At 39.8% G+C, this 18,666-nt stretch overlaps 1 protein-coding gene across 4 annotated transcripts in view; it reads left to right on the top strand.

Annotated features, from left to right (window-relative positions):
- HSPBAP1 (HSPB1 associated protein 1) overlaps positions 1-18,666 on the top strand; it is a 40,191-nt gene that overhangs the window by 10,875 nt on the left and 10,650 nt on the right. For 2 of the 4 annotated variants that reach the window (XM_061370100.1, XM_061370102.1), the window contains exons 2-5: positions 3,533-3,718; positions 10,093-10,277; positions 14,434-14,570; positions 17,716-17,887. In XM_061370100.1, coding sequence (XP_061226084.1) covers positions 3,533-3,718; positions 10,093-10,277; positions 14,434-14,570; positions 17,716-17,887 — 680 coding nt within the window. The remainder of the gene's footprint in view (positions 1-3,532; positions 3,719-10,092; positions 10,278-14,433; positions 14,571-17,715; positions 17,888-18,666) is intronic. The other 2 variants (XM_061370101.1, XM_061370103.1) reach the window with 1 other exon arrangement.

The following is an 18,666-nucleotide window of genomic DNA, read 5'->3' on the forward strand; positions in this document are numbered from 1 at the left end:
TGTCTTTGGAGAAAGATACTAATGTTCATTTATCTAATGCTTTACTTTTTCTGAAACATTTTAGACTTCACTGCTGATTTTATCATATGTATTGTATGTGATTATATATATATGTCAGGAAAAGATTACTCATTTAACAGTGATTTTAGTGCTGTTTGAAGATAGGAATGATTAGCATCTTATTTAAACAGACTGTCCTCTTTCATTGTTTCTAATTTTTACGGGGGAATAGGTTTACAACTGAATAAAGCATGATGACATGACAAAAACCTCCAGCAAATGTTCAGTAGGGTAGATAGATAGAATGTACCCTGAGCAAGTTTGCTGATACTGCAAAACTGGGAGGAGCAGACGGTACCCCAGAGTGCTGCCCTGAAGGATCTAGACAGGCTGGAGAGATGGGCAGAGAGGAACATGTTGAAATCCAACAGACAAGTGCAGGGTCCTGCACCTGTGGAGGAGTCACCCCCTGCATCAGTAGAGGCTGAGGGCTGATCTGCTGGAAGGTAGCTCTGCAGAGAGGGATGTGGGGATCCTGGCTGTCTGGTGGACAGCAAGTTGTCCATGAGCCAGCAGTGTGCCTCCGTGGCCAAGAAGGCCAATGGGCTGCATTAGGAATTGTCCAGTTCCAGGCTCCCCAGTACGATAGAGACATGGAGTTCCCGTAAGAGAAGGCTCAGGGGAATCTGATCAATGTATGTAAGTATCTGAAAGGTATGTGTCAAGAGGAGGGTGCCAGGCTCTTCTTGGCGGTGCCAGGAGATAGGACGAGAGGAAACAGGCATAAACTAAAGCACAGGAAGTTCCATCTGAATATGAGAAAGAACTTCTTTACTGTGAGAGTGACTGAGCACTGGAATAGGTTGCCCAGGGAGTCTGTGGAGTCTCCTTCCCTGGAGGTATTCAGGAGCCATCTGGACACAGTCTTGAGTAATGTGCTGTAGGTGACCCTACTTGAACAGGGAGGTTACACTAGATGACCTCCAGTGGTCCCTTCCAGCCTCAACCATTCAGTGATTCTGTCTAATTGTGGTTTTTGTCTGGCATTTGTATGAATTTATACAAACTCTTGAGCTCTGAGCTTCCTACAGTATATTCACTGTGGTTGAAACCACACCTTTTAAAAGCACAATATGCATGTGAAAATCACATTAGAAAGCCACACAGAATCAACGCTTGGTTTCAGTGAGTCTTCTTGTCTCTCGGTAAAAGTTCTGCTTTCAGCAGATTGAACTGTTGACTGAAGTTACAGGATAAACCTGAAGCTTTTGCAATGAAATTCAGCTTTACAAAATCTTACAACAAAAAAAAAAAAAAGGCACCAATTTCTTGCATTTCTTTGGATTTTTATATTCTAAAATAATTAAATGTACTGACGTTAAAACAAAAATGATTGAGTAGTCAAAAAGACAGCCATGTGGTGATGAACTTGGCCTAAACAAGAGAAATTTCATTTTTGAGTTGAAAAATGCGAGAGGAATGTAAGGCCAGCCAGCTCCGTCATCATGAAAGCTGCCTCTGTATGATATTATAATTTTACTGCATAAAGACAGAAGAAATTTTATAAACCCCATAGGAGTGTTCAGATCTGGACTGAGTTTTGCCTTAGTCTTTGAACAGTGTCACTGAAAAAACATGCTGAGCTTTAAACTCTTACCATGCCTACAGCCAGCTCCTGGTATCTTCACTAGCACATGCCATTGTGTCTGCAGATGGTCTTTCTGCCTTACCTGGACTTACTCCCTCTAGGTGTACTGACCTATTGCTCAGAAACCCCTAGAGCCTCCTTCTGGGGATAGAGAAGACCGTATGGTAAGACATATGGTCCCCATGAGGCCTCCTTATGTCCGGGTTGTGCAACTTGCTGGGGCGTGAGACTGAAGGCCAAGAGTCGTAGACATCTCTGTGTCACAGCAACACCATCCTGTCAAGTGTTGCTCTGCACATGAAAAGAAACGTGGAAATGTGGAAAACAAACTCCCTCCTGTCATCTGCCTTAAAGAAGGGAAGCCACTTAAAAATTTTATGTTCCGTGAATCTAAAATAGCAGAGGTGCTTAAAGCTTCAGGATGGAGTTTCATGAGTGAAAGGAGAGAGGGATTCAGTTTCCCTGGAAGTCTGTGAGAAAAGGGACCTCAGCCCTGATACCTCCCACCAAATTCATGTCAAGATAGCAGCTTAATTTAGAAAACTGAAAGTATAGCTATGCTGTAGTATAAGCCCTGTTGAAAGAAGAGGGACTCACAAAAGTCACCAAAGAGATATGGCATGGAGCATTCACAGGGCTCCTCTTATTCCTACCATTTGCACTTCAGCATGCATGTATTTATTTTAAACTCTATGTTTGGAACAATCCTGAAGAGCCCTCATTGGTGCCCTTGTTCCCAGTGAGTCAGTCTTCTGTGTTTCCCCTAGCTGGCACTGCAGGGCTGCCTTTTGTGGGACTGCCTTCTGTGGGACTCCATTACCTGTCCCACCATTCACACACAGGGAAAGCACCCAGCAGTAAATGGGATTTTTTTCTCTTGTACTGATTTAACCCATTGTGCATACCAGACCATGATTTGACTCCTAAATAGAGTGGTTGAATTAGGGTTTTTTTTACCGTAAATGAGCTGCTAGGAGTCATGGGGAACCAGACGTATCAGTTCAGTATGTTAAATCTTAGGTATTATAGGGATACAATTCCTGGTTAACTTCAGTAGAGCTTAAAATAATGAGTGGATATTTTTATGATCCAAAGTTGTAGTGCACTGCTTCAGCTCTGTGGAGCTGTTATGTGTTGAGGTGTTCTGTTTTTTTTTCTTTTAAAATGTTTTCCTTCTCAAAATGTCCCTAAAGAAAAGTTGTCCTGAAAGTGCTGAGTTTTTTCAAGGTTGCCACCTTTTCAGCTTGACCGTTTCCGTGGGGCATGTAAACAGCAAAGAAGTAAATGGCAATCTTGGGTTAGTTTAGGTTTTGGATTGGCACAATAGCCATTTTCTAAAATTCTGTAGACAAAAAGAAATTTTTAAACACTTTTTACATACCTGCTCTCTAGGTTATGCTGCTGTTCCTTGGTTTAAATCCAATGCATAGGAACCTGGTTTTCTGTCTCTGACACTGAGTTACACTTCTTGGAAGGAATCCCATGCAGGAAGACTGTTACTCATAAAATTTATGTTCTCTAAACTCTTGGACATTATTTGTAAGGATTTTTTATTGCTAGCCTAATCCTAAGCAGTTTGGCTGCAGTGCTTTATTACCTAAACTACAAGTGAAAATTCTAAACACATGCCTATTTTTATTTTTTTATTACATTTTATGTGCTAATACACCGCTTTAATTTAGTGTAAGAATGTTCTTTCAGTGTTTGCAGTAGAAATTTAACTTTAAAAATATCTACAAGTGTAAGTAAACAACATGAAGAACATGTTCTTAATGTTTCATGTGCTGTGGTAGGATGGTGGTAGGATGTGGTAGCCTGAATGGTAGGCAACATTTCATGTATCATAAATCATCACTCTAAAGCTGTTTTTTTTTCTTTACATAGGTGAAGACGTCAAGCCATTTACTCCTGAGAAAACCAAGGAAATTGTGATGTCTCTACAGCAACCTGCAGTCTTCTGTAACATGGTTGGTGATTGGCCAGCCCTGCACTGGAATGCAAAATACCTTTCTGCTGTGTTGAATGGAAAGACAATCCAGTTTAGGCTAAGCCTGAAGACCATAGGTTTAGGTGAGACCCAAGTGAACAGTCATTACATGTCACAACTCTTTCTCACTTTCTGCAAGTCTCTGACTCTCCGTTATCATTATTCGCTCTCTTATGTATTGCTTTTCAGCTGCAGGCTTTGATTTTAGGATATGGGATTTGACCAACAGTAGAACACTCTTTTCTCTTTCTTGTGTATTTATTTTTAGTAAGATATGCGGTGGGTAACACTAACATACAAGAATCAAGTATTTCCAATCCTGACCATTCTGTGATCTCAGTGTTCTTTCCTTGTTTTGTAGTGTGTGTATTTGATTCTGGTCTAAAACATGGTTCAGTTGTTCACGTGACCTAAGTTTCCGTATCTGCAAAGTACATTCTGAGTACATTAAAGAATTAGCCAATTAACCAGCCTATCTTGGTTTTTTTTTTTAATCTGTCATATGCTGATAATTTTCACCTTTTTCTCCAGAGATTTTGTAAGGCCGTGATGGTTTTCAATACTTTAAGGTACTGTGATGAAAGATGCTGTAGAAGTATAAAGCATTAAGAAAATCACTTGACACCAGTACAATAATTTCACCTCTAACCCTCCAGATTCACTCAGGTATCTAGGAACGTGCCATTAGAGAAAAACAATGTTTGCACTTGATTTTAAATACTGCAACTAATGTCTGCCTGCAGCCACACAACATTAGTCATAGCCTATCCATGGACAGAGTTTCATAATAGCAAGGGGAGGTACAGGAAACATGCTTCAAGGTGTCAGTCTGCTAGCCGCTTTAGAGGTTATGAATTGGTTTATTTTTGTGCCCTGTACATCCTTTGCCCTCCCAATCACATACCAAAATACGTTTTGCTGTGCACTTTCTCCCTTTTTCCTAAAGTATCTTGTCTCTCTTCAGTCTTTTTTTTCCGCCTAGTCTTCAGAAATGTTCAATAATTCATGTTTTTAGACTCCTACCTATTTATTTGTTCTGTACTCTTCTAATCTTATTTAGTTGGACTACCTCTTTCTTGGAATTCAGGGCCTGCACAAGAGGCATTACCAGTTCATATGGAAGTGGTAGAATTTCATCACATTGTCTTACTTAACAATACTGTGTGAAATTTGCTTTCTTTACAGCATCATGACCATATTCCATGTTCAATTTTTGCAAGAGAAGTGATGAAACACGAAGTATTAGAGGGAAAATATGTGGTATTTAGGATTTCAAAGCATTTTACCATCATGGTTTAATGATTCCTATGCCATTCCTGGGAAAACAGATGTTGTTTATTCATTTTCTACATGCTAACTGAGGTATAGAATTAATGTTGATACACATCTTAACACCAACATCTCTATAGTTTAACAAGGTATCAGACAATTCTTGTACTACATGTAAAAGTCATCCCCTTGCCAATAGGGAAGACTGCATATATGTTACATCTTCCTTGATACCTGTTATCTTGGTTGTAATACACAAAGCTTACCAGGTAAAAGGACAGTTTTGGTCCTACTCTCCATTCATTAGTAGGCACTTTGAGAGTCAAATGCTAATGTCAACTGGGAAAGCTTCTGATGGGATTGTTGGAGTGTTATGTAGCTAAGTGATGGATTGATGTTACCAAGTAGATAAGAGTCATCACAGAACAATAACTTGTGTCTGGAAGTTGCATCTATCTGTATTTTTGCTTTTTTTTGTAAAGACATCAGTCCGTAGGCAGTAATCAGTTTTTCTCCAAGAACCTCCATTATATGCTAATGTGAGCTAGAAATGTCTTCAAGAAGATGGGTAAAGCCTTCAGGGTTTATTTTATAACTGAATGAAACCAGTGATGCTATAAAAAATTTGCATTGGAAGGATATATTAGTCAAGCCATTAGCCAAGCCATCTCGGAGTATGAAATAATGTAATACATTTTATGTGCCACTGTCATTTGGAAGATGGTTGATCTCACTCTTGCATGCTCAACATTGTTTTTTAACGAGGGTCTCCCTTTCTTAACGTTGTTGGTAACTTTCCCAGATGAAACAGAGGCAGTGATGTGGTTAGAGAAAGCAACAGGAGAATACAACTAAAATTGTATTTTATTCTTTATGGGAATATTTATCCCATGTTTACAGTAGATTAATTGCCCTAAGACTAGACAGGACCAGTCCTGCCACTGAGCTGGAAACAGATACAAGAAATAAACTGTTCTGGTTGTAGGTGTATTTTGGCTTGAGAGTTTCTGAGATTATTTAAGCCACAAGGTTCATATGTAAGATCCAAAATTATTTGTGACCTCTTACTATGACAACTTCTTATCTTTCTTTAGTGTCAAATCTGCAGCATGGGTGGGGATTCCCAAAGATTCTTTAATGTAAAAAAGTTGCAAATGGGGCAACTTGGTTGGAGTTGCTTGGATTTTATATTTGCTTTTCTTGATAGTTTAGACGCTCTGGAGGCACACGGAAGGCATATTTGAAACATGAAAAATGTGGGAGGTAGGAGTATTATCTGTGTGAATGATATGTACCTACCTAAGTTTCTGTGTTTGGTAGTTTTCTGTCTGATACACAAGTTAAACAACATGTGTTCATAAGAGGGGAAAAAATACAGAGGATTAAGTGTTGACAGAGATAAGATACCTCCAGAGAGAGTACCAGTGTTCGTTACACAAACAATGAAGGTGCTATTAATCAGGAAATCCCTACCCATCTAGTTCCAACCACACTGAAAGATTTCTTTTTCTGAAGTGAAATAAAGGTACAGAAGGAATAAAGCTACAGAAATAAAACTACAGAAGCAGAGTTTCTGGCTGCATTATAGCCCATCTTAAATTTCTTTTCCAACCTAAACAATTCTTTATGAATCATTATAAACAATGATTTAGAATTTAGATCATTTAGTTCCAACCCTCTGCCATGGGCAGGATTTAGAATTTAGATGATTTAGTCCCAACCATGGGCAGGGACACCTTCCACTAGACCAGGTTGCTCCAAGCCCTGTCCCACCTGGCCTTGGACATCACCAGGGATGAAGCTTTCACAGCTTCTTTCGGCAACCTGTTCCCGTGTCTCACCACCCTCACAGTAAATATTTTTTTCCCTATATCCAACCTAAATCTTCCCTGTTTAAGTTTGAACCCATTAGCCCTTGTCCTATCACTACAGTCTTTAATGAAGAGTCCCTCTCCAGCATCCCTATAGGCCCCCTTCAGATACTGGAAGGCTGCCATGAGGTCTCCATGCAGCCTTCCCTTCTCCAGGCTGGACAGCCCCAACTTTCCTAGCCTGTCTTTATATGGGAGATACTACAGCCCCCTGATGGTCCTCATGGCCCTCCTCTGGACTTGCTCCAACAGCTCCATGTTCTTCTTATGTTGAGGACACCAGAAATGTGCACAGTGATGCAAGTGAGGTCTCAGGAGAAAAGAATAGAGGGGCAGGATCACCTCCTTCAACCTGCTGGTTACACTTCTGATGCAGCCCAGTACACAGTTGGCTTTCTGGGCTGCGAGCGCACACTTGCAGGTCGTGTAGTAAAACAAATGGTGAGTTTACTGTGAGGAAGCTGGAGATAACAAGAAGTGTGATGTTGATCAGTTATAAGTCACAAGATCTCTGGGGGAAATTTAGAGATGCTAGATAGAGCTGATGCTGTCAGAAATGCAGCTGGATACAAAAGGGGTGCAACTTGGAAATTTGCCCAAGAAGTTTTACCACTGGGGATGGCAAAAGAATTCAAGCCCCTGAGGTTTGATATAGAGAAGGACTATAAACATGGCTGTAGACTCAGTAGCTGAATAGGAGGCTGAAAATACAGTACAAATATCATACACTGACAGTTGCATAAAGCCGAAATTTGAGGTGTTCATTGGACTTGGGTGTGGATGGCCGGTTTTCTTGTGTGTTAATGTGTCTGTGCTTTGTTATAGTATTCAGTGGCTATTCCTTTCTTGGACTACTCATTTAAACATTTTTAATTTTCCAGCAGTTGTGAATAGACATTTGGTTTTCTTTCAAACTTAAAAAAATGGAGGAGACATTTCACTTGCGTTCTTACTGGAGCTTTAGAGTACTTCCTAAGGCTGTTATCCTTTCTTCAGTACATTGCATTGCAAACAGTCATTCTGAGTAGAACAGAATTTGGCATCTCTCAGGACCAAACCTTAACTAAGAAGGGGAGCTGCTTCCTCCAAAGAGCACTTCTTCCCTCTCTCCCTTCCTCTCTTTGGTTTGATTCTGTGGCATTAAGTGGGAGAGAGGAGGACTGTCATGTCTTCATATACCATGTCATCAGACATCACTGGTAACTTCAGACTTACGTACATAGATTATTCTACAATTTATCATTTATGAAACACCTTAATCTTTCAGTCATTAAGTATTAGCAAACTGGTTAATAATGTTCTTGCTTTCAGCTGCCCATTGCTAACATTTTCACCCCCGTTATGGTCTACAAATCCATTTAAGCAATCTGTCTAGATTGCCCAAATATGTTTTTTATAGCTATTTCTTCTTCTATAAGCACCCACACCATGGAAATGAACAAATTATAAATTGAACCAAGAATTCTGCCCTGAGAAGATTGCATCCTAGAAGATACTCTTGCTTTTCATAGTTGGATTTATTTATTTTTTTAAAGCTCAGAGTGAAATACCCTGTGAGGTAGAAAGAGCGTATTTCTTGCCTTTAAAACAGTTGCTCCTGAGTTATCTTGGATAAAAGGCAGTGTTCTAAGCATTCTTTGTTCTCAGCAAAATAATACAGATAGTGATTGTATCTTCTACCTAATTTTTCCAGCAGACCAGCTTTTAGAAAAATGATGTGCGTTGCATTAATTACTGGCTATCAGGAGAGGGCATTGAACTGCAATACAGACAGGGAACCAGATATAGGGGGGTTTGGTTATGGCAGGTGATTTATGTGTCTTGTATTCAGTTCTTAGGGAACCCTTTCCACACACAGACCCAGGATACAGGTTGCTGATTAGTAAGGTTTATCTTACATTTTTAGTTAATGAATTTGATAGTGAAGTGAAGGAAACTACGACCTAGGCTACTACAATGGAAAAGGGCAAAGTGATAGTGACGGAGGTCTGTAAAAACTGTTTTTCTACCCAGAGAGAATAAGAACAAATGCATGACTATGGCAATTGCTGCAATAACAAAAAGAGAGAAATGAAGAATGAAGAGCTGCTGCTGCACAACAGTGAAAGGATCCCATTTCTGAGCAGCTCTATGCAAGGTGCACAAGGTTAAATTGCAGTCATTGTCAGTTCATGCAGGCTGCAGTAATTTTTCCTCAGTAGTGGTTACAGTACTACAGTAAAGTAGTATTTTTTATCACTGGATAAGTCTCTTTGAAGCTGACACAATTAGCAGCTGTGGGAAATGAAGATCTGTGATAATCCACAATTAAAGTATGCTGTGATGTGGGTGACATGCGTTATCTTGCAGACTTTCCAAGTGACCTGACCATGAGCTGAAAGCTCTATCAGTAAGCCTGACGAAAGCATGACAGGAACAAAACACTGCTGGTTGATACTTTTATGTCTGCCAAGGAACACCACAATATGCTTTTTTTAGTGTCAAATGAAAAATAAGGACTCACAGCATTTTAGATAGATCATTGGCACACATGTGACTCCATAATTTGCTTCCTCCACATAACTGTGCTGATTTCATTACTGCTTTAGGGAAAGGGGAAAATGAACATGCTTATCTACAAAACTTCATGGAGACAAAGTAAACCATACACAAATACTTGTGTGCACATTTGCAGCTCACGCTTAAGAAGGGAGAGGAAGAAAAGGACAGGTTCTCGGTTGTTTAGGGAACTCGGGCATATTATTGAGTTACTGTGCTGAAGGGTGCCTTGCACATGAACAACAGTAGAATCGTAGAATCATAGAATAGTTAGGGTTGGAAAGGACCTTAAGATCATCAAGTTCCAACCCCCCTGCCATGGTCAGGGACATCTCGCACTAAACCATGCCACCCAAGGCTCTGTCCATCCTTGCCTTGAACACTGCCAGCATTCACAACATCCCTGGGCAACCCATTCCAATGCCTCACCACCCTAACAGGAAAGAATTTCTTCCTTATATCCAATCTAAACTTCCCCTGTTTAAGTTTGAACCCATTACCCCTTGTCCTATCACTACAGTCCCTAATGAAGAGTGCCTCCCCAGCATCTTACAGCAAGTTCAAGGTAACAGCCATTCACTTAAACCTTAATGAAAAAAACAGTAGTCTCAGACTTATGAGTTAGGTGATGAGAACCATGTTACTGACCAGAGTCAAGCCACCTACTCCCACTCAGTATCTCATGTTGCATTATCCAGAGCTGAGAGAGAAACTATGTATTATTTTTACTGATTCTGAGCATGCTTGTGTAATATTTGTCTTTTCATTTGTTGCTCTAGTTCCCCAGTTTGAAACCAGGTGTAGCTATGTGAAGGCTACACTTGAAGAGTTTTTGGCTTGGAGTTGTGGGCAGCCTTCTTGTCTCTCTGGACCATTCAGTTGTTACGAATTCTCTAAATACTGGGCTTATGCTGACTACAAATACATTGCCAGGATATTTGAAGACAAGCCAGAATTTTTCCAGGTAAAACATTAATATTATTTCTTCCTCATTTAATCATTGCAAGTTCTCTAGTGTAGTTTCTGAAATCTCTACTGCTATCCCCTCTCTGCTCCTTTGGCGGTTTATTTTAAAAACATGAAATAAAAACCATTGGCTCTCAGGCTAATGGAGAGCTAGTAGCAAGTGGCAGCCATCTAAGAATCTGGGTCTCCCTTGTATGCTTAAAAACCCCACCACAAGTGACAAAAACAACTACCAGATTGGCAGCATTGTCTTCCCATTTAGCTCAGCATCATTTTGTCACTGGGCAGACATTGGAAGCACAGTCACGTATGTGACCTCTGCAGCTGAACACCTTACCTTCACCTCTGCTGCAGGCAGGAGTGAGATGGGAATAGGGTGTGAAGATGACTGGCAGCCGACAGGCCTGGCATGTTGCAAACTTGACACCCTGATAGCTGCCCCAAATCCACCTTGTACCTGAAAAGGTACCTGAATTAACAGCTCTGCTCAGGAGAGGGGGGATTTAGTGGCATGGATTCACTTGTAGCAGCAAGGCTGCAACACGTGTTTGCTCCATGTTTTGCCTTGTGGCTCATTTTCTCAAGTAGCTCATTTTTTTCCCTTAATATAGTTAGATTAACTGTTTGTAAGGAGGAGAGATTCTGCATCTGTGGGATTACTATGTCTTGATTGCCTGTGGGGGCAGTAAAATACATGAAGTAACCTGTCCATGGAAGTACATAATCTATGGTAATTTCCAAATGTAAGTAAAAGGAAATTAGGAAACCTGGGGTATTTCCTTTTACTTTCTCCGTGTCTGTCTGCTGTTTCAATGTATTGATTCATCTATATTCCCGCTACTTCCTGCAAATTATAAGATGACAGAATTAAGGATTGCAATACAAAAGGTATAGTCTTTCCAAAGATACAAAGAAAGAATAGTAAATGAAGCCTTATTCATTTCTATACTTTCAAATTTGTTTATACTTACTATTCATTTCTATACTTTCAACTATTCATTTTTACACTTTCAAATCATAATTCCATGCAAACACTATCACTGGGATGACAGTATGAACTGATAAGCCCCCTCAAATTAATTACTTCCTTAGAAAGCATTTCCCGTGCTCCTTATATGTATTTTATTCTTTGATACCAGGAAAATTAGTATTGTTAAGCGCTTTGTCTTTTTTCAGACTGTCTCCTTTTCCCTTGTTCTGTAGGTTGGACTGTAAGATTTGGGCACAGAGACCACCTTACCTTTCTTTCTCCCCTCCCTTCCCAAGCACACTGAAACACAACCAGGATGAAGTGAACTTCGGCTGCACAACTGATAATGGGTTGTGTTGTCTGAACTAAATTGGGAGCTTCAGGGGTGTTTTAGGCTTCCCCAGATCTTTGTGTAACTTCCTCTAGCTGTGGTCCTGCTGTGGTTTTCCCTCTGCCTCAACAGACAGCATTTTCCTGTGTTTTATGGAATGAGATAATAGCAAGCTCAGAAGACCTGGATAGTTTCACTGGGTCAATAAAAACACACTTGAAGGAAACAACCATTTTCTTATATTCTTCTTCCCTTTGCCCCATTGAAGAACAAAATTAAGGATCGAGGAACTGCATTTCCGTGCAGGTGTCACACCGCAACCTCATCGCCTGACCTATAACAAGCAACAGATTGTATTCCAATTTTAGAATAGACACATGTAATGGTTATGCCATGGATTATTTTTTTTTAAGCAGAATCAGGGAAGGGAAAAATCAATGGTGTTATGCAAGCAAATATGGTGTATGTCATCTGCCAGTTTCACAGGCATGGGAGTGAAATGCACCCATCAGTTCCTGACTGATAACGGCTTTTGAAACACTGCTGCACAATTTGTATCAGACAAAAGAATTATGGGTAGAAATTCTCTTCCATTCTTGTTTGATTTTGATGATAACACCTTTTTTCTTTTTATATTTTATTTAGATTTACGTAAGGTGATTTGAAGGGGAAAAGAAGGCCAACTGCACTGTTATTTATAGTGATTAATAGGGCCATTTAGAAGTTGTTTGAAATTCAGATTGCACTGTTTATCATTTACAGTTGTGTGGGCTAAGGTAATGATTCCATTATTCTAATCTGTGAGCAGTATCTAGCATCTTACATTTTTTGTTCAGTTGATATTTCATTACAGATTTTGAGATATAAATCAGAAGCAAGATACATGTGTGAAGTTTAAATAGAAATGAGACCTTTTAAAGTGACATACGGGTACAGATTAACTTCATTATAAGCAGCAAATGAAATAAATATAATTCACAAGTAATGTGCCATCTGTTATGGTTGGAACACCTTTTAGTGCATTTCTTCTTACTGTGGCTTTTTATTGTAAGAAGGGAGTGCACTGTGACAAGATTTCAGTAATCCTACCAGTTCCTTTTCAGTTCATTGGTTAAAAACTATTTTACCCACAATCACTTCAACTATTTACTGCAGCCGCAGCATTTTCAAAAAGTTCCTCCAAATCTAATATTGATTATGTGTGCTTTCTTTCCACTTAAATTGTAACAAAATACAAACCTATTTAGGTGTGAGTTTCAAGGGCAGAGACAGTGTTATGCTTAACTTTATCATTGAAATAGTTGTATTGGATTTTAAATTTTATGACTGCTGAAATCTATAGGAGCGACTTTTTGATTTTTTGCTGCCTCTGACAAATGTTTATATTATGCTTCTGAAGTTTTTTTCATATTATGCCTTTAAAATCAATAACTTTGAAATCCAAAATCTCTAGCAATACCTCATTTTTGGGAAGGCTATTGCTCATTTTGAGGGTTTCCTGATGCAGAGTCATGGTGAAGTCATCCTTATAATAACGTCTAGCCGTAGTTTTCCTCATCCATAAATCTTATCAAATGGTAGCCATCCATCTGTCTGGAAGCAGTTAGCTTACATACTTAAATTAGGAGGCTAAACTCCTATTTTCTCTTTATAGATAGCAGAGAGAGGCAGGCTTTTCCAAGGCATGAATGAGAGTGCTTTGACAAGAGCAAGAGCCAAGCTTAAATTAGGCTCCTAAAGTTAGGTGATGTGAATGACCCCAATGTGCTTTTATTGAAACAGAACAAATACTGTTACTTTCTTTTTCGAGATGGGAAAAATAAACCTGAGAGATAAAGTGATTTGCCTGAGGCCATCAGGAAGCCAGGAACTGAATCTCTGTTTCCTAAGGTTCATTCTGCAGCTCCAGCCAAAAGACACCACTATACTTCAAGTGCTTTCCAATAAACAAATGATCAGGCTCTGCAGATAGCAGGATGAGCTATAGAAACATGGGAAGGCTCTATCCAAGCTATATAGAGCCATGCTGCAAACCCCTTGAACTATCTGAAAAGCACCTCTCCCTGCCTTGTTCCAGCTGCCAACCCCAAGGGATTGCTTATGGGAGGATCAATGGACTGGAAAGCTCCAGGATCATGTTTGTAACGCATGCATACCTCTTTTCCCCTTCCTTACCATGTAATCACATTAAGTGCACTGCCTTTGCAACTGTGGAGGCAGGAGGAGAATTTGTTCATGAAATAATAAGAAACTTAAAAAGCAACATATCACTGGGTCAGATGGGGTAAAGTCTTGCATTTCCAGAATACATGAAGAAAGCTGAGACAGGTGAAAAGATAGAGCAAATATGCCGTATGGGTTATGAAATTGGTTTGAAAAGGGAATAGGGGTTCTTTCCTTCCTTCCTTTCATTCATTTTTTAAATGCCATATGTGAGAATTTTTCTGAAAGCAGTCCTCAGCTTGGGTGGATGGTTAAGAGTGGAAAAAGTAAATAAAAGAGTGTTTGAAAAGAAGCCATAGGTACCAAAAGTAATTGGTCAGTCCTTCTGAAGAGCAAATGGGTTAACTTGAGTGATATGAAAGACTGGGATGAGAACTGAAGACAGGGATCTAGGAGGCTATGCCGTCACATAGAAAAAGAAGGATGTCTGCAGAAAAAAATGCTACTAGAGATGAGAATTTTGGAGGAAGGGGTACAGGCCATACATGCAGGAGCTCCACCAAGGAGCAAAAGCTGCTGTGGATAAAGAGCAACTAAGCAGTGGAGAGAGAAAACAACAGACTTGGAGAACTGAAGGTAAGATGTGAATCGGTTCAACAGCTTACATAAATAATCTTCTCATTGCTGTAGGATATAAGGTGGTCTGACTTTGGTTTTCCTGGAAGAAGTGGGAAAGAGAGCACACTGTGGATTGGTTCTGAAGGAGCAAACACCCCTTGCCATTTGGACTCCTACGGTTGCAACTTAGTATTGCAAGTACAAGGAAGGTAACAAGTCCGTATGCCTACATCAAATACAGGAGAAAGTTGTACTGTTCTTTGAAGTTAGTTTTGGACTCAAGTTTTAATTCTAGGTACTGATTATTTTAGTTTTCTGAGCTCTCAATGACTGAAGGGCATCAGAACTGTTTTATAGAAAATGGAAAAACTTGAGGAGGTTGGAGTTTGGGTTGCAGAGGTAATACTTTCTTTAGTTTGAGGAAGATCTTTTCCGATCTGTATGCTGTGTGATCCAATAATAAACATTTTAATCTTCCTAGTAGTTATGAATTTGGGAACTTGGAATTAGGAGATAAAGAGTTAAAAATAAAAAGCCCAGAAGCAAAATGGAAATAAACTACTTGAGACTTTTACGATATTATCTCTGTAAGAGCCTCTAATAGCCTGCTAGAATTAATTTAAAAGGGGAACATCAGGATGGGAGCAGCCAGCTGTGAGCAAAGTTAAAAGGGACGTTTGAGGCTCCAAGCTGATTTTGGAGCTTTGTGGCTTTGTTGCTGTATCTTCCCCCTGTTTGCATTCTGACTTCCCCCCTCTCCCATTCTTTTCTTTCTTTTTTTTCCCTCCTTTTCCTGCATATTGACCTCAGGGTTGTTTGGTGGGTTTTTTTCATCTATTATTGCTACAGTTACAAAACAATTTGCATGTATTTTTTAGGTTTGGTAGTATAGACTGGAGAAAGTCGATTTTAATGTAATTAGGTACTCAGACATTTTATAGAACAGTAAAATCATGGTGGTCTTATGATTAATGGTGCAGGATTGCAAGTCACAGATGCTGGGTTCTGTGCTGGGCAGCACTGCTGGTTGACAGGCTTTAAGGCCTGAGGCAAGTGAATTTTATTCTTATCTGTAAGAGGGGTAACTCCATTTAGCTCTAAACTCTTTAGTTCCTCTCTTTTAGGCAGATTTTCATTCTTGCTTATAAACAGCCTTGACATCCTTGGATAAATGTGCAGCAGAGACACTCTGGAATCCACAGTCAGCACTGTGTTTTGCTGCAGCCAGTCTGTAGACTTCAGATCACATCAGTAAGCATTATGCACTAAAGTCCAGACATTGAAGTGTATTTACGAGCCAGAAATCTCATTGAAAAACATGAGACTTACATGGCTAAATATCATCTAAGGATCCACCTAAATACTGGGTGTACTAAGTAAGTACAGTAATTTAGCAGACTTGGTACCTGCCCTGACGCTTTGATCTCTACCTTCAGATGTTGAACTCAAGCAGCAACACATAGTAATTTTGCCTGCCTTCTCAAGACATTTCCTCCCCCTCTGGTAGAGCAAAATTCTTGTTCCTATCAGGGAAAGAAGCAGCCTAAAGCCTTTGCATGGCCTGAAAAGACAAAGTTGTTTTCCTCTTCACAGCAAAGCCTATAAATAGATTGCAAACTTCCACAAGCTTGCAAATCCTGTGCTTCCTCAGAGCAGAAAGATTCCCTTTTGAGACTCACAAACAAGACAGGCTCTGTAACAGAATATAAGTTTATGCTAAACTTAAATAGATTTGCCTTTGCAGGAAAGCCAGGGATGACTCCTTAGCCCTTTGTTCCTATCTTGAATTTCCTCCTTGCATCCCTCGGGCTTCTTAATTTTTTGCTTCATGATACTGCTTTGTCAAGAGCCTGCAGGATTAACCCATGAGCCTCCTAACCTGGTTACTCTCTGCCGTGTCAGAGGGTCTAGCCTGAGTGGCAAAACAAAGTTGCAGTAGGGCTTCAGTTTCAGGATAACTTTTTTTGTGCTTGCACCCAGCAGTAGCTTTGGTAATTACACAGAAACGTTAGTGTCCTATGGCACTTCCATCTCTGCAGTTCTGCCTCCCCTGCTTCTGTTTTTGTGCCATTTGGTTGCTTTTCTCCCCTTTTCAGATCTCTGACTTACAACTGATAACCAGAAGCAGTAGGCAAAAAGCACAAAGTGAGTACCAAGGAAAGGGGGGGGGAGGGGGGGAAGAAATGAAATTGCTAGAGTCTAAAACAAATAGGAATGCTGAACAAATTGTCCAACTGCACTGTAAAGTGCTGCCTTTACTTTTCCATTGCTTAGTGCATGGGTCACTGTTGTACTGATTGTTTGGCACCTCTTAAATGTAATAAATTCTCTCTGTGTATTCCTTTCTGGTTATTTCCATCACCTAACATACTGCCATATAAAACTTCTATTTCTAAATAACATATGTACCTGCTAAGATATTTCATTTATAGTACCCATAAAACTGGCACCACCAGTTCTGGCATATTTTTTTTTTCTGTCTTTGATCTGGTCCATGTAAGTGAATTAGAGACATGAGCTCCTGAGAACAAAGTCCATGTCTTAGGTCTGCTTGGTCCTGCACTGCAGCGTGTTGACCCACTTCTTTGGGTATACAGAGAGCAACCTGGAACACAAGTGCTCTCAGGAGCAGAATGGCTGTGTCCTGCTCCATCTGAGCATTTAGTCGTGCTAGTAAGTTCTAACACCCAGTGGCCCACACAAGTCACGTTTTCATACTGTGTTACTGATAACACAAAAAAATACAGGTGTTTCAGAATGCTTATGTGTATGGATGTCTTTTTTTATTTACGCCATCTTTGGCATAGGGGCATCAGGGTGAGTTTTACTAAGAATAAAGGTTTTGTGACTGACAGCCAAGTAAGTACTGCAAGTGAAGAATAGGAGACAGAAGATCATGTTGATACCCCTTTATAGTTCCCACCCTCATGGGTGCAGCAACTATTAATTCAGTGAGCAAAAGTACGTTGTCTCTAACAAAACCATTTACTCTGGTTTATAGAGCAATTTTTAATGCTCTGAGCATCTGTAAATGCTGTGTGTGGCTCTGTAAAAGGGAGGAAGGAAGAACCAGATGGGAGAGCTTTTTTTTTTTTCTTTTTACATTTTATTTTATCTTCCTTTTAAAAATAATTGGTGAGAAGCTGTAAATCTTTTCAGTTAAAAAATTAAAGAGTGGAATGTTTTAAAAACACGTTTAGAAGACAGCCTGTAAGTACTGCCTGTGTTCTCACTGCGTAGGAGATTCACGCAGTGAGGCAGATTTATGTTTTATTGAAAACCTTGCTACTGCCTTTAGTTCTTTGCTGTAACTGACATGCACTGAATACATTTTTATCTTCTGTCTATTTTTAGGAAGAGATGGCACCTCTTCCCACCTGGTGACACCAGCTTCCTTTATCCCACCAGGATCCCTTATGAGGAATCCAGTGTATTCAGCAAAGTCAGCGTTACCAATCCTGATCTGAAACGCTTTCCCAAGTTTAGGAACACAACAGCCCATGTTGTTACACTAAGTCCAGGACAGGTACCGTTCACATATGAGCTTTACATTACTTTGTAGTAAATTATTTAAGTGGCAAATTAAGAGCTAGGGGATCTTAACAAATAGACTGTGGAACTTCCCTATCCCTACATTCTGCACTTAGGCTTGATAGATTTCTCTCAGCACGGGAACTTTCTTTGCTCACAGATACTTTGCTAGCCCTTTTTGTACAAAAACTGCAAACATTTGGAGAGTTAGTTCAGTCAGCTGCCCAATTCCATCACACTTCTTGCAGTCACCTCTGATTTGTCTGCTTTAAAACTTTCCTGAACAGTGCTCAACCTGTCTACTCTGAAACCAGTATGCTTCATAAAATGTGTTTGATTAATAAGTGTGTAGAGCCAGCAGAGGAACTCATGTTTTGATAGTGAATAACCTTCACCAGGGAACATTGGCCCAACTTGTTGCTTTAATAATAACACAGTGCTGTAATGATGATACTTGCATTTGCAGTGCACACCATCCAAAGGTTTCATGGTTTGGGGTGCAAATATATTATTAATGCTGTTTTACTGAGAAAGTTCACTTATAAGTGCACTTATAACTGAAGTTATAAGTGTGGCTTATAGCCACAGCAGCCTTATGAGAGTAGGGCTCAGGACTCTTAGTTCCTAGTCTCCAGCTGTAAATAGTGTCGTTCTTTATTTAATCAACATGGTTGGTATTTGGAGTCCGAATTACCCTTTTTCATTTGTTCAGCAGAGCATGTCCTTGCAACACAGTCCTGCACATCTCAAACTGTCAGGCCTTTCCAAAAGGAT

This window comes from Neopsephotus bourkii, unplaced genomic scaffold (genome assembly GCF_033783945.1).
Source record: "Neopsephotus bourkii isolate Nb327-2 ecotype Australia unplaced genomic scaffold, CSIRO-AGI_Nbou_v1 NB_1526, whole genome shotgun sequence".
NCBI classification, from domain to species: Eukaryota; Metazoa; Chordata; class Aves; order Psittaciformes; family Psittacidae; genus Neopsephotus; species Neopsephotus bourkii.